The sequence below is a fragment of the Podarcis bocagei genome, assembly GCF_964188305.1.
Source record: "Podarcis bocagei genome assembly, chromosome: 9".
NCBI lineage: Eukaryota > Metazoa > Chordata > Lepidosauria > Squamata > Lacertidae > Podarcis > Podarcis bocagei.
In genome coordinates this window covers 12,737,928-12,761,019 of record NC_138134.1, presented here as the reverse complement: position 1 = coordinate 12,761,019, position 23,092 = coordinate 12,737,928, and the positions used below count along the sequence as shown (strand labels likewise).

The window sequence follows — 23,092 nt, the reverse complement described above, 5'->3', positions numbered from 1 at the left end:
ACAACGCTTTACAAATCTCACAAAGTGGACCCTAGCTCAAAAAAAGCTCAGGCCGCAAGAAATGTGTTTGCCTTTTAAACCGACACATGGCAGCATAGTTTTGCATGCAAAATGACATGATAGATGGTATTTTAATATTCTGCTGAATGCCGCCCAGAGTAGCAGGGGAAACCCAGCCAGATGGGCGGGGTATAAATAATAAATTATTATTATTATTATTATTATTATTAGGTCCCAGGTTCAAACTCCAGATCTCTAGTTGAAGAATCTCAGCAGGATTGGAAAAGACATCCAGCTGAGGCTTTAAACTGTTGCTTCTATAGCTCAGTTGGCTAGAGCAGTGTTTTTCAACCACTGTTCCGCGGCACACTAGTGTGCCGCGAGATGTTGCCTGGTGTGCCGTGGGAAAAATTGAAAAATTCGAAAGATTAAAAAAAATAAAAATGTCAATTTTTCGCCCACTAGGCGGGCACCGGACTGTGTCCACCCTATTTTCCATCCGTCCTGGGTGGGGGTCAGATCGGATGGGATCGGATGAGAGCGGACAGGCGGTCCGCTCTCATCCGATTCCCCATAGAGAGCAGCGGGGCTCTGACATCTCCCTCTCCGCACACAGTGCGGAGACGGAGCTGTCATCCGCCGGCTCAGTGGGGATCAGCGGATCAATCCCCGCTGAGCAGAGAACGGTCCGCAACGTTTGATTCCAGCCAGAATATCAGCTTTGTGTTCAGCCAAAGAGGCCCAGGTTGCACACTGAATAAAGTATTTTATAATTTTTCATATTTCTGTTTACTTACTATTTCATAATAAAGTAATTATAAAATACTTTCTTTGTGTTTATTTGATTCCTATTCAAGAGAATGACTTTATATATAGTCAATATAGGCACAGAGTTAAATTTTTTAACATTTTCTAATGGTGGTGTGCCTCGTGATTTTTTTCATGAAACAAGTGTGCCTTTGCCCAAAAAAGGTTGAAAAACACTGGGCTAGAGCATGGTTTACACCAAGGTTGCAGGTTCGATCCCTAAAAGTGACACCTGCATGTTGTTGTAAACAAAAATTGCCCTTTTCCCTTATGGGGTATCCAAGAGCCCATATAGAGTCCTTACATAGGTTCCCTATTGGTAGGAGAGAATAACAGAGGCCAACCAGAGAATATTTAGAAGCAAAGCAGCTAGTAAGCTTGATCTTTATTGATCTGTTGCAACAGGGTGCTCCCATCATCTGCAGGAGAGAGGAGGGACCCAGAAAAATGGCGTGCAAGGCCTTATAAAGACTTTTGAAATTGCCACCCTGTAGATCAAGACCACCCCCAGAAACATCATACATACATCACAAAAGGGGTGTAACCTAAGACCACCCCTCAGATACATCATACCTACATCACAGAAAAGGAGGTCTTAAAAAAGAAATTTGAATGTTGTTTTTCTCCTGTTGTTGTTTATCTCCTGTCTGGCAGGTTACTTGATTGGATTGCCTGGGGAGCCTGGCCAGTCTTTTGTAGTGATAAATACTTAGTTCCTGGACCAGGTCATAGGCTCACATCCTATTCAAACACAGACATACCCTTAAGAGAGGATTTGTGAAGGAAAAGACAATGGGGAGGCTTTTCCATTTTTCTTTGACGTTGCAGAAAAAACATTTGGTCAGTTTGGGACAGTTTGGGAATCAAAATGGTCCATGTCGGTCTTCCTGTGCTGATCTATGTATGTGCTTGGTTGGTACACTTATGAACATTTGTTGTTGTTGTTGTTTAGTCGTTTAGTCGTGTCCGACTCTTTGTGACCCCATAGACCAGAGCACGCCAGGCACTTCTGTCCTCCACTGCCTCCCGCAGTTTGATCAAACTCATGCTGGTAGCTTCAAGAACACCATCCAACCATCTCATTCTCTGTCGTCCCCTTCTCCTTGTGCCCTCCATCCTATGAACATTCTCCTTGTGCCCTCCATCCTATGAACATTTAACATATATCTAAGACCTCAAAATTCCTATCACAATGTTCCTGCATTGTAGAGGCCTGGACTAATGATCCTCAGGGTCTCTTCCAACACTTGTGATTCTATTATCCCTATGAAACAGGCCAATAAACTGACAGTATAAAGCTGTCTTGTATGTTCATATTTAATACGCAAGAGATTTTATCAACACAGAGGTCTACGTTTTAAAATATTTTTGTACAAGTCAAACAAAGCGAAGGTTTGCATAGACAGCGGTCCTGTGTTTTTAGAACAGGCACGGTAAAAAGAGAGAGGCATATTTTAGTTTGTTGCATTTTGCATGTTCAGATTTGTTCAAAGCAAACTTACGGACGGGTGAGAAGAGATGGAATGAAGTCGGAAGAAATAGCGCACGTATATTTCGCGAAACATCTGATACAGCTTGGAAGGTTCGTTATACAGGAAACAAAGCGGAGCGACTGAAAGGATAAAAGACAATCGTTATCACAACACCACTACTTGTTAAAATCACAAGATGCATGTCAAACAAAACCTGCATATTCTGAACGAACACCAGTTCTTTGTGGAGGTAGAAATAAGAACAATATGTATGTTAATGTAGCCGCAGCTATGGAATAATCGTGTCTTTTCTTAACAGTCATTCAAGTATTGCCTTTTTATTGACAAGTGGAATAACAACAGGCCACTTTAAACGTGATTACTTTGGGAATGCCAGTCTCACAGTTCAGACAGATTTGCTTGAAGGCACAATGCTGTTAATCAGGACCAAAGCATGGGTTGCACATACAGTCACACAAATTTATTTACAGTGGTACCTCAGGTTACATACGCTTCAAGTTACATACACTTCAGGTTACAGGCTCCGCTAACCCAGAAATAGTGCTTCAGGTTAAAAATTTTGCATCAGGATGAGAACAGAAATCGCACGGCGGCAGCAGGAGGCCCCATTAGCTAAAGTGGTGCTTCAGGTTAAGAACAGTTTCAGGTTAAGAACAGACCTCCAGAACGAATTAAGTACTTAACCCGAGGTACCACTGTATTTATTTATTTGGTAAAATAACCAGTGAAGAAACTGGGGTAGCCACATGAATACTATCTATAGGTAGATACTTCCATGCAACCCCAACCTGGTTGCAAAATATGAACCACCCCAGAACTGGCAATCATCACCTGAAGTCCTTCTTTGTGTGCTCCTTCCATGAGAGATCCCAAGGGCGGCAACACAAGAATGGGCCTTTTCTGTGGTGGTTCCCTATTTGTGAACTGTTCTCTCCAGGGAGACTCGCCTGACACCATCATTATATCTCTTTATACACCAGACAAGAACTTTCTTCTACAACTAGGCCTGTGGCCTTTAGCTATCTGTGGCCTTTTAGAAGTTGGTTGGGTGCTTTAAATGTATTTTTTAACCTTCATTTTAATGTATCTATGGGGGTGTGTGTGTTTGGTTGGTTACTTGTTTGGTTGTAAGTTGCTTTGAGTTATCTTGGGCAAATTAAAGTGACTAACATTTAATTAATAATAATAACAAGAACAGCAACAATAGAAAAATTAATAAAAAATCAGAATTAGCCTCCTGGGCAGGGGAAGAATGTGGAAGAAGGCTCTTCTTCCTCCAACGATGAACAAGAGGCCCCATTACTTGCCAAAGATTCCCCAGGTCCTAAGGCTATGAGATGCAAGCCAAGCATAGGAGCCCGACAGCTCAAACAACTCCCTGGCCCCATTCTCCAGAAATCCCACCTACTGAAGTGCTGGAACCAGGAATCCAACAATCTCCACCAAACCTCCAGGTATGATAAACACGGACAGATATTACCGTATTTTTCGCTCTATAGGATGCACCCGACCATAGGACGCACCTTGTTTTAGAGGGGAAGAACAAGAAAAAAGAGTTCTCCCCCTCTCTGCTTTATTTTCTTGTTCTTCCCCTCTAAAACAAGGTGCGTTCAGTGCATTTAAGGTGTGTTCAGTCGCCTTCAGTGAAGGCAACCCGAAGCCTCAGGAGCGCGGCGGGAGTTCCCGCTGCACTCCGGAGGCTTCGGGTTCCTTTCGACCTGCTCTTTGGGGCTGGCAGGGGGAAGCACTGCTTTCCGCCTCTGCCAGCCTCAAAGACCAGGTCGGGAAGCAGCGCAAAGGCTGCACGCAGCCTTCCCGCTGCCCCCCGAGCTTGTGGGACTGGCGGTCGGTCGAAGTGCTGCTCTCCCGGCTTCAGCAAAAGGAACCTGAAGCCTGCAGAGCAAAGCGGGAACTCGCGCTGCGCTCCGAAGGCTTCAGGCAGCTATCCCTGAAGCCTGCAGAATGAAAGGGGTCGCTGCGCACTGACCCCTCTCGCTCTCCAGGCTTCAGCAAAAGCAACGCGAAGCCAAGGAGCCTGCATTCGCTCCATAGGACGCACACACATTTCCCCTTAATTTTTGGAGGGGGAAAAGTGCGTCCTATAGAGCAAAAAATACGGTATATTGCAACAATATAAACTTACTTATTCAATTAATCAAACTTCCAATTTTTAGCTCCAGTGCTAGTACTGAAGAGTCACTTACCGTACATCGAAAAGCCATGGAAAGGGATTACACCTGCAAAACAGAGATGTTCCAGTTTACTGTGAGGATTGTTCATGATTCCATAGTTCTTTATGCTTTGTACGGGAAAAACCCCCAGACAAAAGTATACCCAGGGAGAATTCCACAAAATATTTCAGAGCTTGATTCCTTTCATACGCATAAGCACATCTTTAACTCTAGAGACTGAACTAATAACTGCTCTCCTGGAAACTGGAGATCAGGATCAATGAACCTGTGACCCAGCAAACAGAATGCTGTCCACCTCTGACTTATGATTGCTAACCAGTGGCTCAATAAAATCTCATTCTTCAAATGCCAAAAACAGAAAGCCTTACAAGCCTAACAACAGATGGTTGGCGAGCTGCGTTCAGTGTAAAGGGTCAAAAATTCTGCAGGCTTCTTTTAGTTCAGAGTTGATGGCTTTTTTGAGGCCACGGCCAAATGTAAAGTTAGCCACCCCACTAAGAGCTGCATGTCAACAATGTGCACACATTCATTGCACATATATGTTCACCGCATACACTCGCTGCACATGCAGACACATGGTGTTCTCTCTCTGTCTTGCACTTCCCACTGTGATTAGGAGGAATAATAATAATAATTTTATTGTTTATACTCCGCCCATCTGTCTGGGTTTCCCCAGCCACTCTGGGTGGCTTCCAGCAAAATATAAAAAATAATAAAACGTCAGACATTAGAAACTTCTCTGAACAGGACTGCCTTCAGATGTATTCTAGAAGTGGTGTAATTCTTTATCTGCCTGACATCTTATGAGAGGGCGTTCCACAGGGAGGGCGCCACCACCGAGAAGGCCCTCTGCCTGGCTCCCTACCGAAAACTCAGAAGTGGGGCCACTCATGACAGTTCAACTGTGAAAGAGTTCTAAGGATGTGTTGGTGCTATTTGTCTGGGATTGTATTATACTGTCTTGCAAAGGCATCTCTTCTCCTTCCGGTGCAGCACCATCGCTAATAATAATAATAATAATAATAATAATATTTTTATTTATACCCCACCCTCCCCAGCCAAGACCGGGCTCAGGGCGGCTAACAACCAATAATACAAACAAGTTGATTAAAATACAATTTAAAAGATTAAGATACAATATTAAAACAATTAGGGAGCAATCTCATCATAGGAGGAGAAAGGAAAAAGAAAAAGGGGGAGGGAATCAAACTGATTCTGAGCCAAAGGCCAGGCGGAACAACTCTGTCTTACAGGCCCTGCGGAAAGAGATCAGATCCCGCAGGGCCCTGGTGTCAAGAGACAGAGCGTTCCACCACGCCGGAGCCAGTGTTGAGAAGGCCCTGGCTCTGGTTGAGGCTAATCTAACTTCCTTAGGGCCCGGGACCTCTAGGGTGTTGCTATATATGGACCTTAAGGTTCTCCGTGGGGCATACGAGAGCCAATCCCGTAGGTACGAGGGTTCTAGGCCGTGAAGGACTTTAAAAGTCAAAACCAGCACCTTAAATATGAGCCTGTACTCCACCGGGAGCCAGTGCAGCTGGAAAAGCACTGGGTGAATATGCTCCCATGGCAGAGACCCCGTGAGGAGCCTCGCTGCAACATTCTTCACCCACTGGAGTTTCTGGGACAGCTTCAAGGGCAGCCCTGCATAGAGCGAATTACAGTAGTCAAGCCTGGAGGTGACCGTCGCATGGATCACTGTGGCCAGATCAGGGCAGGAAAGGTAAGGGACCAACTGCTAGAAGGTCTTAGCGCAGGGCTGCCATATTCCAGTCCCCCAAATACAGGTGGCCCAGTCTGCAAATTGTGCAACTCACTTGCTACTAATGCAAACCGCATGGTGAGTTGGGAAAGGGTTCAGCAAGCCTGCTCCCACAGACTTCCAACTCCAAACCATGAGCTAGTGGCAGAAAGGCCACCTCTTGATGTAAAAATTGTACTACAGCATATGCAAAATAGGCTCAGCCAAAGACAATGGTGGGATTGAGCATGCCCAAACAGTGGCTAGAACATGATAAAACATGGTCAATTCTCTAAGAAAAGAGGGAAACCCCTTCCTGTCAAAGCCTGTTGTGTTTCCAGTTGTCCGTTACATAAATCAGGAGAATTCGTGATCTTAGAAATTACTGCAGTTTCCCCTTTCCCCACTAGAGGAGGCAACAGGATAACTGCTTTACCATTTGGCGGATAAAAGACAGCATATTCTTCCATGCCAAGTTTCCCTGTGAAAAGAACAGTCAATGGGAAAGAGTAAGTAACAGACATACGGGAAGAGAACAAAGACTTTTCCAAACTGAAAATGTAGATCTGATACAGTTGAGAAAGTGAAACGGCAGTGGGAAATTTGGAATGATTATGGTGTAACGCTAGTAAAGGTAAAGGGACCCCTGACCATAAGGTCCAGTCGTGGCCGACTCTGGGGTTGTGGCGCTCATCTCGCTTTATTGGCCGAGGGAGCCAGCGTACAGCTTCCGGGTCATGTGGCCAGCATGACTAAGCCGCTTCTGGCGAAGCAGCGCAGCGCATGGAAACGCCGTTTACCTTCCCGCCGGAGCGGTACCTCTTTATCTACTTGCACTTTGACGTGCTTTTGAACTACTAGGTTGGCAGGAGCAGGGACTGAGCAAGGGGAGCTCACCCCGTCACGGGGATTCGAACCACCGACCTTCTGATCGGCAAGTCCTAGGCTCTGTAGTTTAACCCACAGCGCCACCCGCATCCCTATGGTGTAACGCTACAGAGCTGTAAAACAGACCAATCTACAAAATAATCTTCTAAAAGAACGAACAATGAATGAGATCTATGCAAATACGTGAAACATGTCTTACTCAAACTTTTAACAGCCACCTATTGGATTTCTTAATATGAATTTTGGGGAAACAATCCTGCTCTCCATTTCTGACTTTGCATGCAGACAAGCAAGTTGGACAGGATTGATTGATTGATTGATTGATTGATTGATTTTATATACCACCCTATACAGTGGTACCTCGGGTTAAGTACTTAATTCGTTCCGGAGATCCGTTCTTAACCTGAAACTGTTCTTAACCTGAAGCACCACTTTTAGCTATTGGGGCCTCCTGCTGCTGCCGCGCTGCTGGACGATTTCTGTTCTCCTCCTGAAGCAAAGTTCTTAACCCAAGGTACTATTTCTGGGTTAGCGGAGTCTGTAACCTGAAGCATATGTTATCTGAAGCGTATGTAACCCGAGGCACCACTGTACCTGGAGGTCTCAGGGCAGCTCACAGACCAAGTGAGTGAGTGGTTTTCTCACTTTACTTGCTATTTAGCAACAACAGTTCAAATACTGAGCACCAAAGCGGATGTGATTGATGGTTCGGTTCTCTCATAGATAGGTAGATTTAATTTAAAACAGTAGTGTGAGGCTGGTAGTTTGACTGGCAAACTATCACTGGGTGCTTAACGCCTTCTTTCTATGGCATTTCCCTGCTGTAATTATCCTTCTTCATATCTATTTCGGAGATGGGAAGGGAGTTAAACATCCCTCCCCCAATCGCAGTTAAACTAGCAGCTGATGCTAGCAACTTTGGAGTAAAAATGTTTCTGGGAAATCCTCATAACGGATCTTTCCCATCACATTTCCTTTGAGTCTCAGGATTGGTTTGTTTGTTGTTGTTTTTTTGGTTTTTTATAATTAATAAGTTTTTATTGTTAAAATAATTCATCATTAATGCACATATATTACAAATATACAAGCATACAAACATACATTTCATACAATACTTAAAAGTGTTCAAACATACTTACACTCAATCCCACAAATAATTCCTTTTCCCATCCACCACCCCTCACCCCACCTTTGTGTTAGACTTCCAATCTACTCCATTGCAATTTCTTTCCACTTCTATTACTTTCACACACCTTTAACCTAATTTCATACTTCTTTTTCTATTACACATTGTTATCCATCTTATTTAGTATTTCAGTATTTGAAATGGAACTTGTTTATTCTAATAGGAGTTCTGATTTTTCGATATGGTTTTGCAAGTATCTTTTAAACACCTTCCAGTCCATATCTATCTTCTCTTTTGAGATCCTTCCAATTTCTCCCCTTGTTTTGGATATATTGTAGTACTCCAATAATTTGGCAAGCCACTCTATTTTTGTCGGCAGCTCAGGATTTGAACCTGCCGTTGCTCAACGTTAAGTGAAGGGAAAAGCCGACTCCTTTGGGCATGCTCTCTCCCAGGTGATGTGGAGACATGGGACCCAAACCATTCCCTCTTCACCCAGATGAGCTTCTGAAGGAAAATGCCATATATCAGGGCTAAGAAGAAAAGGACTAAGCCCTCTTTGCAAGCCCACTTCCTTGGTCAAATTAAAGTTCCATGCAGCTGTTATGACAGGGAAAGGAAGTGAGACGTCCTGATCATTTCTGCCCTGGGTCACATCAGGCAGAGGAAGATAAGGGAATAAAAAGTGGTGAAAACTCTACTGCCCATTCAATTAAAGGGCCATCACTTTTTCTCTCGGGGGCATCAACGGGAACAGAGCATACTCTGTTTTTGGGGGGTTTTGGGGGGGGAGGATCAGCTGAGACCTACTGAAAGGAGAAGAGCATCTTAGGCTGCTCTACCCAGCACAATACAAAACTGCCTTCCTGCCTTCACTTTCTGTGAAGACAGATTTCCATGACAAAGCCAAGCGTCATTCCCTCTCCCCCATCCCTTCAGCCTAGTATCAGTAAAGCTTAAAAGAAATTAGCAGGACTTAAAAAGTGCTTTGCTTTGAGAGGATCAAACCCATTATTTAAATCTAGAGCGCAGAAGCATTATTTGAGCGAAATTGCTGTTTTAGCATATGCCTACATGAATTTTAAAATACAGTGGTACCTTGGGTTACATACGCTTCAGGTTACAGACTCTGCTAACCCAGAAATAGTACCTCGGGTTAAGAACTTTGCTTCAGGATGAGAACAGAAATCGTGCTCCGGCGGCGTGGCGGCAGCAGGAGGCCCCATTAGCTAAAGTGGTGCTTCAGGTTAAGAACAGTTTCAGGTTAAGAATGGACCCCCGGAACGAATTAAGTACTTAACCCGAGGTACCACTGTAGGGTCATTTTCTCTCTCTGAAGTTAAGCAGGGACCTATGATGCGATCTGGAGAGAATGTAAAAGATGACAGTCATGGTTGGTTTTAGAGCCTTAGGTTTTATGATAGATGAAAACGCTCTCTACTTCTGCTTTTGATCTGTTTTCGTCTTTTCTGTGACCTGAGACCTCCGGGTATAAGGCAGTATATAAATTCAATCAATCAATCAATCAATCAATCAATCAATCTTTCATAAATACCATTCATGTGCAGAACATTGAATTCTGTAGGAATTATTTTAAAGCTGCATTATAAAACATAATTAGCATTTTCAAAATGCAGTAACAGTTGGGCACAAAGTCAAAAGCCTTCTGTTGCCAGGAAATATACATTTGTAGACTTCCTACTTTTATGGCGGGGAGAGTAATCCTATTATAGCTGTTTAAAGTATTGAACTGCCTCACATGTAGGCAACTGAAAAGAAAGCACAAACACACAGCCAGCTGCCTTTACAGTCACTATCAAAAAAAGTATGGGTACATGTTATTTTTTCCCTCCGCAGGGATAACAGTATCAGTGGGTGAGACTTGTCAGGAGAAAAGCACTGCAAGAGGGAAAGATTAGAATGACCCTCTTCCCCTGGTCTTCAGCTTCAAATTGCAGCCTCAGTATATAGAACGAGGCAAAGCCTGGAAAAAGAAACACAGAACTACACATAATGTCTAGTCCCGCTCTTTGTCAGACTTGCGCAACACAAGACTTGCCACCCCGAATGTAGCCTACCGGCTTTGCTGCCAAGTACTCAACCTCTGCAACAAAAAGCCAATTAAAAAAATCCACCTGTTTTTGCAGGCAGCACAAAAGTAGGTTATTTGTGGTGAGCCACAAATACAGTTTGCATTGTAGTGTTAAGACCTGGACCAGAGAAATCTGGTTTTGAGTCCTGCTCAGCCGTTGACGATCACCAGCGGAAGTCAAAGGCTGGTCACCAACAATAATCTTTTATAAATTCCATCAATAAATATTTGTTTCTTTACCTCGAACGTATGACTTGGGTGGAGTAGCACTATTGTACGCAAAGTGTTCCAACACTGAAGTGTCTCGTGAGAAACAAAGTAATACCTGTAAAAACAACAACAGGAATATCAGAAACCGTTCAGTGAATAAGATCACCTTGAAGTTTGACATTAAACCGCCATTTCCTGCAAAATAAAAATAAAGGCAAATAAATTTGACTAGGTTAGCCTCTTCATCCTCTCAAGTTGTACCGGTCACTTTGAGAAAGGTGAGTTAAATCCTTGAGTTTCTCTATAACATGTAAATTGTCTCACCAATTCAGAGCAAGGTATATCTAATTCAGACAATAGATTTGTCCACACTTTTACAGCAAAACTAAATGTAATGTAAGAGATCCATGATCAGATCTCCCATTTTCTTGGTTTTCTTAAAAGCAGCTAACAGGGAATCTCAAATTGCAGAAGGGGGGGGGGTTAATATTTTTCCATCCATGTCTCTGTCTCTCTTTCTCACACATACACACCTGCTATTTATCCAGCTGTGGAAAACACAGGTGAAAACAGAATTACATTTCCAGGAGTGCTTCCATCTCTTCAAAATCTAAACAAAAGAACTGGTCTTTTAGACAACTAACGCAAGTTTGAGGAGGAAACAGTTTATCTTGCCTTCATTCTGAACAACAGCCAGAACTTCACTTTTCTCTTTGTATTCACCTCTGTTGTTATAAATTAGCTTTTAATTTTTCCTATTTATTAGTACTTTGTTGAGTGTACCATGTTTTGATAGTTTTGATAGGATCAAAAGCTGGTAATGAATAATGTTGGTTGTAAAGTGTGTTTAAGATAAAGGCCCTTTTTCATCCGAAAAAAATGTTAATCTGCAAAATAGTAACCTGCTCAAGGAGGTAAAAGCCAGAAAATTATTATGTCCTCTGTCAGAAGCGCAGACATTTTCCCAAGACATTTTTGCTTTTGACAAATATAATTATCAAAAGGCTGCGTTTACAAAAATATTAAACAAAAAGGAGCTGTCTGAGTGGATGATGTACAGTGAAACATTACCATGGCATTCTAGGTAGAATAAAGGCAAGATAAACTGTGTTTCCTCCTCAAAATTGCATTAGTTGTCTAAAAGAACAGTTCTTTTGTTTAGATTTTGAAGAGATGGAAGCATTCCTGGAAATCTAATTCTGTTTTCACCTGTGTTTTCCCCAGCTGGACAAATAAGAGGTGGGGGGGAGGGAGAGGGAGAGACCGATGGACAGAGACATCGATGGAAAATATTAACCCCGCTTCTGCAATTTGAGGTTCCCTGTTAGCTGCTTTTAAGAAAACCAGGAAACTGGGAGATCTGATCATGGATCTCTTGCATTACATTTAATTTTGCTGTAAAAGTATGGACAAATCTATGCAGCTGAATAGCTGACAGGAAGGAAAAGTGAATGAATCTGCATTCTACCTAGAATGCTTTCAGTGCCATGGCAATGTCTCCCTGCGCATCATCCACTCAGACAGCTCCTTTTTGTTTAATATTTTTGTAAACGCAGCCTTTCGATAATTACATTTGTCAAAAGCAAAAAGGTCTTGGGAAAATGTCTGCGCTTTTGACAGAGGACATAATAATTTTCTGGCTGAGATATGGTTTTTACCTCTTGAGCAGCTTACTATTTTGCAGATTAACATTTTTTCAGATGACAAAGGGCCTTTATCTTAAACACACACTTTACAACCAACACTATTCATTACCAGCTTTTGATCTTATCTAAACTGTCAAAACATAGTACACTCAACAGAGTACTAATAAATAGGAAAAATTAAAAGCTAATTTATAACAACTGGGGTGAATACAAAGAGAAAAGTGAAGTTCTGGCTGTTGTTCAGAATGCAGATGCACACACTTTTCCTTCCTGTCCTGTTTCCTGCCATTTACATTCTCAGCTTTCCCCAAGAACAGTGAAAGCCTTATATTTCTAGCAATAAGCAAAGCTGAGATGACCCATCCCTGGGCAGAAAGGCCTGGACAAGCAACAAAGTCCTGCCAATTCAAGAATAGCTCTTTAGCAAGAACACTGTAACACTTTAAACAAGAATAGTCAGGTTTTACGTCACTTTATTTATGTTCCGTGTAAATTTCATTTTACGTTAGCACTTGTTCAGATAGGGACCCATCAGAGAATACAGTGGTACCTCGGGTTACAGACGCTTCAGGTTACAGACTCCGCTAACCCAGAAATAGTGCTTCAGGTTAAGAACTTTGCTTCAGGATGAGAACACAAATCATGCTCTGGCGGTGCGGCAGCAGCAGGAGGCCCCATTAGCTAGAGTGGTGCTTCAGGTTAAGAACAGTTTCAGATTAAGTACGGACCTCCGGAACGAATTAAGTACTTAACCCAAGGTACCACTGTACTGCAGTTCACCAAGGTAATTCAAAATGTGAAGTTTGTGTTTTATTTTGGTTTGTGTCCATTGCTATTGGCTGATAGGATTTACACCGATATATAACTCCCTTGCTTGGTGATAGCACCTATAAATAAATAAATGAATCTGAACAACAGACAGCAGTGCAAGGCTACCTCTCCTGCTAAGCAATGACTTAGTTTTAAAGAAGCTGGGGAGGATATGACTTGATCAGTCCAGACGTCGCATGCAATCCATTCTCCCCAATCTTATCACAGCATTTGCTTGTATGAGACACAGAGAAACATCTGTAATGAGACATTAAGAAAACTGGCGGTTTTCTTTGCAGCTAAAACACGCACACAGACTTCATTATATTTGTATAGTTATCAAGGTGTTTGTGCTGAATCAAACCTAATGCCTTAGTACCACAAATGTCTGTATTTAGCCAAAATGAGATGGGAAAGACAAGTCCCTTCATTTTCCCCAAAGGCGTTTCTCCCAAGAGAACTTATACATTAAACATGTGTCCTCTGATGGTTAAGGTGAACGTGGGAAGCAGATTTTCAAAGGAGAATCAAGTAGGCAGGAGGAAGGTACCTTGGTTCTTGAGTGGAATCCATTCCGGAAGTCCGTTTGACTTCGGAAAACATTCAAAAACCAAATCACGGGTTCTGATTGGCTGCAGGAGCTTCCTACACTCAATCGGAAGCCGCTGAAGCTGTGTCGGACTTTCGGGTTCCAAAAAATGTCCGCAAACCGGAACCACTCACTTCCGGGTTTGCGGCGTTTGGGAGCCAAAACGTTCGAGTCACAAGGCGTTTGAGAACCAAGGTACGACTGTACTTGCTGTGCCAGCCAATCGTTCCCTGAAAATTCTACTAGGGCGTTTTCGCCATAGGCAGGCCTGGCTAAACGAAAAAGAGCAAAAAAACAACAACATGTCTCCAAGCATAGAGTAACATTTCCAGGGGAATTTGGGAGGGGGGGGGAGCATTCAGCAACCCCTCCCACCAAATGACTCTCTATTCTAAGTGATGTGTCCCTCCCCACAAGGCACATGCAGCTAGAGCCCCAGTTTTCACTATCTAATATGAATTTTTACTCTTAGATAGCTGCCTGCTATGAGGTATAGGAGTGACCACACCTACAAGAAAGTTTAATTCTGTTCATTTCCTGCCCATTCATTTGTTCTCTGAACTGGTCAGTGTTTTCGTTGATGAATGAGATGAACAAGGACACACACCATTTTTGCAAAATGGTAATGTAATGGGAATTGGGGTTGCTCGTGCGTAAAGGATGCTGAAGTTCTAGGCAACGTTGCCTGGCTAAACCTTTCCCTGGCTGGACAGCCCTTTCTCCGTGGCTGTGTCAGTCGCTGGCAGAATCCGTCAGTGGGCGTTTCCTGAATTTCTTCCAACATAAAAATTCCTTGACGCCCAGTCTCCGCCTAGCCTCCCTGCGCGGAAGCTTTCTGCGCAGAGCAGGCGTAGCCAGCGGAGGTCCTGGACTCTCCCCGCTGGTCTCTGTGGAAGAGTCTTGGAGCCCTCTCTCCGAAGTCCTTCCCTGGTCCCCTTCCTCCCAGGTGTCACGCTGATTTCCTTCCCCAAGGGAAGTGTTCTCTCTCCCTCTGCTGGTCCTTTCTCCTGCATGGTCGGGGAGCCTTACCTCCACTCTTGGCTCCGATGGCAGTTCCCTGACAGGTAACTTAGTACTGCCCTGCAGAGAGCAATTTACGGGTAACTGACTTATCTATATTTATCCCCAGGATTTTGAATGACATCAGATTTACTCTGACAGAGATGAGTTCGCACTGTCGTTAGCATTTCAGAGCTAACTGATTCAGAAAGGGGCGTGTGAGACTTCCATCAGTCAGAACTGTCAAGCGACCACTGACTGGAAAATATTTTTCACTATACCTTCTGCCAGTCCGGAAGCTCCTTTTGATTATGAAACAGATTTTTGGATTGATTTTGCCTGCCCAGGACTGGGCTGCGCTTCCCCTGAAATAGCAGGTCCAGAGTATGAGGGTTCTTCTGGTTCCACCTTTGTCACTGGGGGAATAGGCAGCCTCGGTGGTTGAAGTGCCTTTTACCAGCTGCACTGGGTACAACAACTACAACCAGGATAACTTTACCACAGCAGTTTAGGCATTACCGCCATGCACTCTCTGTGGGGCTTCCCTTCCACTTGACCCAGAAAATGCATTTTTTGCAGAATACGGGTGCTGACAGCTGTGAGACTCTGTCACCATGTAACAACTCTGCTCATAGATATTCACTGGTTGCCAGTTTGCTACCAAGCCAAGTTCCAGGTGTTACTGTTGGTAAAGGTTAAAAAAAGGTAAAGGACCCCTGGACGGTTAAGTCCAGTCAAAGGCGACTCTGGGGTTGTGGCGCTCATCTTGCTTTCAGGCCGAGGGAGCCGGCGTTTGTCAACAGACAGCTTTCCAGGTCATGTGGCCAGCAGGACTAAGCCACTTCTGGCGCAACGGAACACAGTGATGGAAACCAGAGTGCACGGAAATGCTATTTACCTTCCCGCTGCAGCGGTACCTATTTATCTACTTGCATTAGTGTGCTTTTGAACTGCTAGGTTGGCAGGAGCTGGGACAGAGCAATGGGAGCTCGAATCCATGGGGATTCGAACCACTGACCTTCCGATCAGCCAGCCCAAGAGCTTCAGTGGTTTAGATCACAATGCCACCCACGTACCAACAGTAACGATACTGTAGGTATATAAAACTGGTAACAACTTGGGATCTGTTCAAATCAGTCTTTTAGTGTAGTGGTACCTGCACTTTGATACTCCCTGTTAATAGACATTTAGAGAAGTGTTTTTGCTGTATTTTTTTGGCACATGATCAAAACATTCTTGTTTAGGCAAGCCTATCAAAACATCTATATGGGGACACTCTGTGCTATTTTTGAGGTTCTTCCCCACATTAAGGTTGTTTTTAACTAAAGTTTTTTGTATTTCTTCAAACTGCAGGCTTCCCCTGAACCTGCTAATACTTATATATAGGTGCTGCTGCTTTGACTAGATAAGGACTCGTGCTCAGATCATGAGCTTTCAATTAGTACATTAGTATTACTAGTAAAGATGGATAGGGAGGTATAAATTCTGCTGTATATTTTTAATATTAAAAAAACACCATCATACATATCACATAAAAAACCAGGAGTCCTAATTATTGTTAATTTCTAGCATTCAGAGGACTAAACAAATCAGTCTGTCCTCTAAGGAGGGATACATTCAGCCACCAATATATTTCAGCTTGTTTTATGTAGCTATAATCGACAAAATGGCAAGCCCACCCTAACAGCTGTGACTAATCGAGTTGAAAGTGCCACGAAAATGTGAAGCCTCCCCCATGACATTTATGTAGACACTGCAATCAAATACACATTAGGAAATTTGCAAATGTAATAAGCTTCCATTTAAGGAGACTAAAAAGAAACAATATATGCAAGTCCACACAAATTAGTTGGCTCTCCTTTACTAGAAGCAAAGGTAATAAATTACGGATGCTTGTTTACTTAAGACTAACACTTCCCCATCCTAAGTGTTCAAGGTCGGAAACAGTACTGTATAAATATAAGAATACAACATTTCCTGTGCAGAGCTTTAGGACAAGAGACTGCTTAATACTATCATATTTAAGTGGTATTTACCTTTTAAACATTTTTTTTTTCTGGGAGTTCCTCCCAAAACTCTAATCTCACATCTTTCTCAAAACTCACCTTTTCTTTGCCTTTTAATCTTCATCTCCAGCTGAAACATGGTTTTAGCACATCTAACTGCATTTGATCACATTTTTACCCTCCCATTTCCCTTCCTTCTTTCTGTTTATGACAAAATCTAGGTTGCTATGTCCTTGGAGTAGTTCACCAACCCCTTTTGCTAATGTCATTCTGTGTAGCACCGTATTTATCTGCAGGTCTCTATATAAATGATGATCAACAATACTACTTTTCTCCTGCAAGTCCCATAGGACTCCAATGTGTACATTGTTTCAGCATGTGGAATCTGTCCCAATACAGTGGTGCCCCGCAAGACGAATGCCTCGCAAGACGGAAAACTCGCTAGACGAAAGAGTTTTCCGTTTTGGAGGTGCTTCGCAAAACGAATCTCCTATGGGCTTGCTTCGCAAGACGACAATGTCTTGAGAGTTCCTGCTGGTTCCCCCCCCCCCTTTTCTCTAAGCCGCTAATTAGCTGATCCGATCAGCAGATAAGCTGCTAAAAGCAGCTAAAAGCCGCTAATAGCGCTAAGCCGCTTATCAGCTGATCCGATCAGCAGATAAGCCGCTGAAAGCCTCTAAAAGCCGCTAATAGCGCTAAGCCGCTTATCAGCTGATCCGATCAGCAGATAAGCCACTGAAAGCCACTGAAAGCCTCTAAAAGCCGCTAATAGCGCTAAGCCGCTTATCAGCTGATCCGATCAGCAGATAAGCCGCTAAAAGCCTCTAAAAGCCGCTAATAGCGCTAATCCGCTAATCCTTCAATGGGCTTGTTTCGCAAGACGGAAAAAAACGCTAGACGAAGAGAATCACAGAACGGATTCTTTTCGTCTTGCGAGGCACCACTGTATCTTTCAATATCTCTCCACAGTTGCTCTTAATAAGCTACATAGCTTAGGGCTCATCTATACTGTTGTTTAATGTGGATAGCAAGATGGGAGGAGCCGCCAAGACCATGTAACACCGGTCCTGAAAGACCTACATTGGCTTCTGGTACGTTTCTGAGCACAATTCAAAGTTTTGGTGCTGACCTTTAAAGCCCTAAATGGCCTCGGTCCAGTATACCCAAAGGAGCATCTCCACGTTTAGAAGACCTCTGAAGGCAGCCCTGTTTAGGGAAGTTTTTAATATTTGACGTTTTTAATATTCTGTTGGAAGCCGCCCAAAGTGGCTGAAGAAACCCAGCCAGATGGGTGGGGTATAAATAAATTAAAATTATTATTATATTATCATTCCTGTGCCTCCATTAATTCTCAGTTGCACAAATCACATTCTCTTACAAATTACTGCCTTTCTGCTCCCTCAGTCTGGCTTTTCTTATACCAGGGATACTCCGAAGAAGAGAGGGTATGAGAAAATTCACAGTGTTCTGAAAGAGTATGCCGTATGGCCAACGGAAAATCAATAGAGGTCCAGAATTACTGCTATAAGTATTCGCCAGTGCACATCAACGGACAGTACAGAAAAATCTAGCATCTCAAAGTGTAACCCTTCCCAGGTGATTCAATTTTCAGAGAGTCTTAGATCCTTTTCAGCTAGGGCTAACATAGTGAAACCAGTCATCCACACATTGTGGCTGCACAAAATGACAATTTGAATAGGAGTTTGACGTAGCCTGTTAGTTATCTTTAACTTTGCTGGCTGAAGGTTGTTTATGGTAAAAGGTAGTCATGCACAGGCATAGCTGAGTGATTCTGGACAGTGACTGATGGATCCATTTAACTGAGGCACTAAGTCATCCAGGCTGTAATCATATACACACTTCCTTGAATGAAAGCCCTACCGAACATAGTAGAACTTCTGAGTAGGCATGCATAGGATTCCGCTGCTGGTCAGCTTTAAAGGACCCCTGACCATTAGGCCGAGGGAGCTGGCGTTTGTCCGCAGACAGCTTCCAGGTCATGTGACCAGCATGACTAAGCTGCTTCTGGTGAACCAGAGCAGCGCACGGAAACGCCATTTACCTTCCCGCTGGACCGGTATCTATTTATCTACTTGTACTTTGTGCTTTCGAACTGCTAGGTTGGCAAGAGCTGAGACCAAACAACGGGAGCTCACCCCGTCGCGGGGATTCGAACCGCCAACCTTCTGATCAGCAAGTCCTAGGCTCTGTGGTTTAACCAACAGCACCACCCGCGTCCCGCTGGTCAGCTTAGTGCAACTGTAATTCACTATCAGTTTTACTGGGCTTAAAAGATACCTGGAACAAATTGTACCTAATTTGCATGTCACTTTTTTCCACTGACAGGCTGCTGCAATAACAGTAATTACTTACCTGATATAAATAATCCTCAAACACGAAGTAGTAGTCATCATTGCTGGCTGTAAGCTTCACATCCTGCAAATGAAAAACCATAAAAATTTGAAGCTTGAGAAGTATATTTTCCAGCTGGGAAGCTCCTGCGATGCATTAGCATAACAAGATATTATTGTTGTCATGCTACAGAGTTAATAACTATTCACTCCACCTGTTGTCAACTTCACATTTCCTGCACACAGAAAAAAAATCTATTAGTAACATCATAACACTAGGCACTGATATCCATATGCTATATTTGATCACGTCACTTCTTATTAGTTTTCATCAATGGGAGTTTCCCCACTCTTTCAATGGGAGAGGGAAAGCAAATTATCTCCCAATTAACATTTTAACTGCATTCCACAGTCATCAAAGAACCGAAAAACTAATCATGCACCCCTTTGAGAGTTCTAGGTTTGTATTTCTCAGACAATAAGCTTTCCTTTGCCATGGCACGTGGCAAGAACTGAGGAATGGTTTTGAAGAAGTTTGAGACAATGCATGGAATCAAAGAATTTTAAGGTTGGAAGGGAACCGAGGGTCATCTAGTCCAGCCCCCTGCAATGCCATACCAAAAATGCTTGCGGATCCCAGCTGAAAAACAACAGTAAAACTATGCATTTCTAAAACAGCTTGCATTTCTATATGCCCCTTCCTATCACACCTGACACACGAGGAGGCCAAGGAATCTGTTCTTGGTGGTTTGTAAATTGTTACAGTGTCTAATGTGTGTGTGTGTGTGTGTGTGTGTGTGTGTGTGTGTACTGAATAAAATAGCTGCACAAACCTATGATCCAGATGCCATTTCTCTGGAAAATCACAGGAAACACCTAAATAGCCTGAGCCAGTGAATTGTGAAGATACATCACAGTTTGTTCTAATGTAATACTGCTGTGGCAGAATGTCACACTGGTACAACACCACCACAGATGCAACAAAGGAGCATATCAGGGGAGGAGTCAGACTCAGAAAATTTATATCCCATCCCAAATATGAACTCAGCAGAGAGCCAAAAACCATTTCCCCCCTCTATTCACCACGCTTTTCCTATCCATTCAGGACAAAATTACAGATGTCTGACTAACAGCCAAAGTAGACAATGTATAGGAATCTATGGATGCTGTTATTGTCGGTTGTAAATTAAGGCAGGTTTTGCATTAAAAAAAAGTAGCTTCAGAAGGGCTCTTATGAATCAGGGCTGTATTGAAGGATGGCATTTGAGACAGACCCTCTCTCTATTCAACCCCAAATCCAAATCTTCTCACATGCTTTTAGCAATCGACATTCAACTTCCATTTCCTTCTAAGCAAGCTGTGCATATAATTGTTACACTGGAAGAGTTGAGGCAACATTGAGAAGTTGTCTGAATGTCTTCTCTCTGCATCAGAAAAATCCGTGCACTTTGCAGAAGTTTCTCCACCATTTATTGATGTGGCGGACCAACCCACCCGCAAACGCCGTGAAACAGGACATTGTGAAGGATGCAAAATATTAGCCAGGCTGCCACCACACTTGCAAGATAACAACAACCTGCAATAGCGGCAAGGTGGGGGGGAGCCTAAGGGAAAAATGGAAGAAGCTGGGCTAATGCCACTGCTAATGGTGACCCAAAAAGGAAGCTTGCCCAATCCTTGTCTGTTCTTTCTTTTCCTTTCCAAAATAATTCAACAGGGGCGGGGGGAGCAGCAGAAATATTAACTCTTGCACTGAACCACTGCAGATATACTTCAGATACATGCAATTTTAGATGAAACCTTTCACAAACAATAACAGTTGTTTTTCATCTGAAAGTAGTAAAATAAAGATTCTGACACTTTGGTCGGTCAGCAAACAGATACAGACAGAGAGAGAAGCCTTCTAAATGGAGATCATTATCCCAGTTGGTATCTGAATTGGGCAAATTGTTTCAGGATGCCTCATGGAAAGAGACTCATAAGTAAAAAGTGATGATGATGATGATGATGATGATGATACAAACAACAACAGATAGCGATAAATAAATTAGAAATACTCACTTTATAAATCAAATTGTCCACCAAAAGATCATGCTGAATCACATTAGACTTCAGTTGTTCATAGTACAAAACATCCTAGAATGAAATAATGCTAAATATTATTCGTTGTGTGAGACTTAAAACAAATGACACACTTCGTAGTTGTAAGTGTTTTGCTTATTTTAATACCATATGATGTTAAAGTTGAAAATGGAGTAAACAGCTCAAAAAGAAGGATATCAGGACACAATCTGAAAGATACTGTTGAGTATATCCCATTCAAATAAATGGGATATAATTTGCGCATAAGTCGATCAAAAACTAAAATCTTTTTCAAACATCCAAATATGATATTTCCTCACATCGCTTCCTTCCGCACAACCAGGCAGTGAAAACTATCAAGTCTTCATGAAGTGTGGTAACTCTAGTAACTAATTCCTCCTGGAGCCAAAGGACAATATAAAATTGCTTTACAAAGAAAAAAAATATGGCTCCATCTTTGAAAGTTTTTAAATGGATCTTAAAAAGCATTTTTATTTCAAGATGCATTTAATTAGGATGCTATGTGTTAAGATCTATATTGTTTTAATGTGCTATTGATAGTTTTGGATCTGTATAATGGTTTTATATATTTTCGAAATATTCTCAGTTGAATGAATGAATGAATCTTTATTGCTAAAAGCTATAAGCCATCACAATTGGTCACAATGTGTAGGATACAAATAATTGATTTAAAACTGAACAACAGCAGCAGCAGCAGCAAAGCAAATATGCAAAAATCATTCTTGCGTAAGTTAAGCACTCCATGTCTCACATTCCCCCTTATGATACTTGTCTTGCTGCCTAGCTCTCAACTTACTTACAGCCAAGGCAAATTTTGCAACCCGTCTAGTAATAAATGCATTATTGCCAGCCAGCAAAATAGAGATTTTCTATGTAACTAATTATTATTTTTTACATGAGCCACCCTGGAGGGCTTTGCTCTGAAAGTCAGCATACATTAGGGTAGCAATCAATCCATCCATCCATCTATCCATCCATCCATCAATCAATAATATTCTAAGTATACAACAGAAGGGGGTGATTCTTAAAGAGCCTATAAAATAAAACCGCAGGGGAAAAGGAATTCTGCTAAATTCACGAGGCAAGAAACTGGAGGGCAACAGTTAACAATTTTCCCCAAGAACGTCAGTGGTATTCCTCTAAATAATTTATGCAAAGCTATAGCCTCTTCACAAACATAGCTGGCTAGAAGCAGACTCTAGCCAAGCAAAACCTAGAAGCAGAGATACAGCCATAAACACAGCTCACATGGATCCTATCAGGAAGACAGAAGCCACAGCTGGAAGAATACAATTAATGACTTGGCATACAAATGTCATGATGGCTAACATAGTTTTGGAGGTGGTCACTGCAAGCACTTTGGCATAAAGAGGGGAGGAAAGAGAAAGATAATAGTAACTTGGTTCTCCTTTTAAGGCAGCATATGAAAATATAATAGTTGTAAAATATACACATCACAACTGTGTTTATTGTATTAAATTATCTGCTTTTTCCATAAACAAATTTTGTTCTATTTTAGGATTTTGAAGTTGATGATAGGCAATTGCACATCATTCCACAGATGGAAGAAGATGTAAAAAATTCAACAGTGCAAAGGACAAGACTTAATGATGAAAAGGAATGTGAACTAGATACATTCAGAATATATATAAATAATCAGGTATACAAGCCTTTCTCCCAAACACAGTATCCTGTCCATAGAATGGGGGTTTGTATAAGTAGAATACAAGTTACGTATGTTGAGCTATGAAGAACTGATCTCCTGTTTTGGAAATTTAAAAAGTTTTCACATGAATGTGAAAGTGGATTTGTTATTTATATAGCATATCACATGAATAAGCAACACTATGTCGGTGCCCTCTAGACATGGCTTAATTTTACAAGTTTTTTAAAAAATAAAGTTCCAAGAATGTGTGGCGGTGAGTGGTAGGATGTTACAGCAACCCTGCATTAACGGGAAAGAGCCAAGATCCAAAATGTGAACCTGACCACGGGGATGAAAAAATACTACATAATATTAAGACTCTCCTCCCTGGAAG

At 42.3% G+C, this 23,092-nt stretch overlaps 1 protein-coding gene and 1 long non-coding RNA gene across 2 annotated transcripts in view; one reads left to right on the top strand and one right to left on the bottom strand.

The window, feature by feature from the left end:
• Window positions 1–23,092, bottom strand: part of TBC1D19 (TBC1 domain family member 19) — a 78,221-nt gene that overhangs the window by 12,934 nt on the left and 42,195 nt on the right. Inside the window, exons 12-17 of the mRNA XM_081207780.1 lie at window positions 21,012–21,086; window positions 18,973–19,035; window positions 10,580–10,664; window positions 6,670–6,714; window positions 4,505–4,537; window positions 2,310–2,419 (exon numbers count right to left, since the gene is read on the bottom strand). Of these exons, the coding sequence (XP_081063906.1) occupies window positions 2,310–2,419; window positions 4,505–4,537; window positions 6,670–6,714; window positions 10,580–10,664; window positions 18,973–19,035; window positions 21,012–21,086 (411 nt within the window). The remainder of the gene's footprint in view (window positions 1–2,309; window positions 2,420–4,504; window positions 4,538–6,669; window positions 6,715–10,579; window positions 10,665–18,972; window positions 19,036–21,011; window positions 21,087–23,092) is intronic.
• Window positions 12,969–23,092, top strand: part of LOC308594685 — a 201,794-nt gene continuing 191,670 nt past the window's right edge. The window contains exons 1-2 of the long non-coding RNA XR_014011559.1: window positions 12,969–14,216; window positions 14,659–15,550. This is a non-coding gene — a long non-coding RNA (uncharacterized lncRNA). The remainder of the gene's footprint in view (window positions 14,217–14,658; window positions 15,551–23,092) is intronic.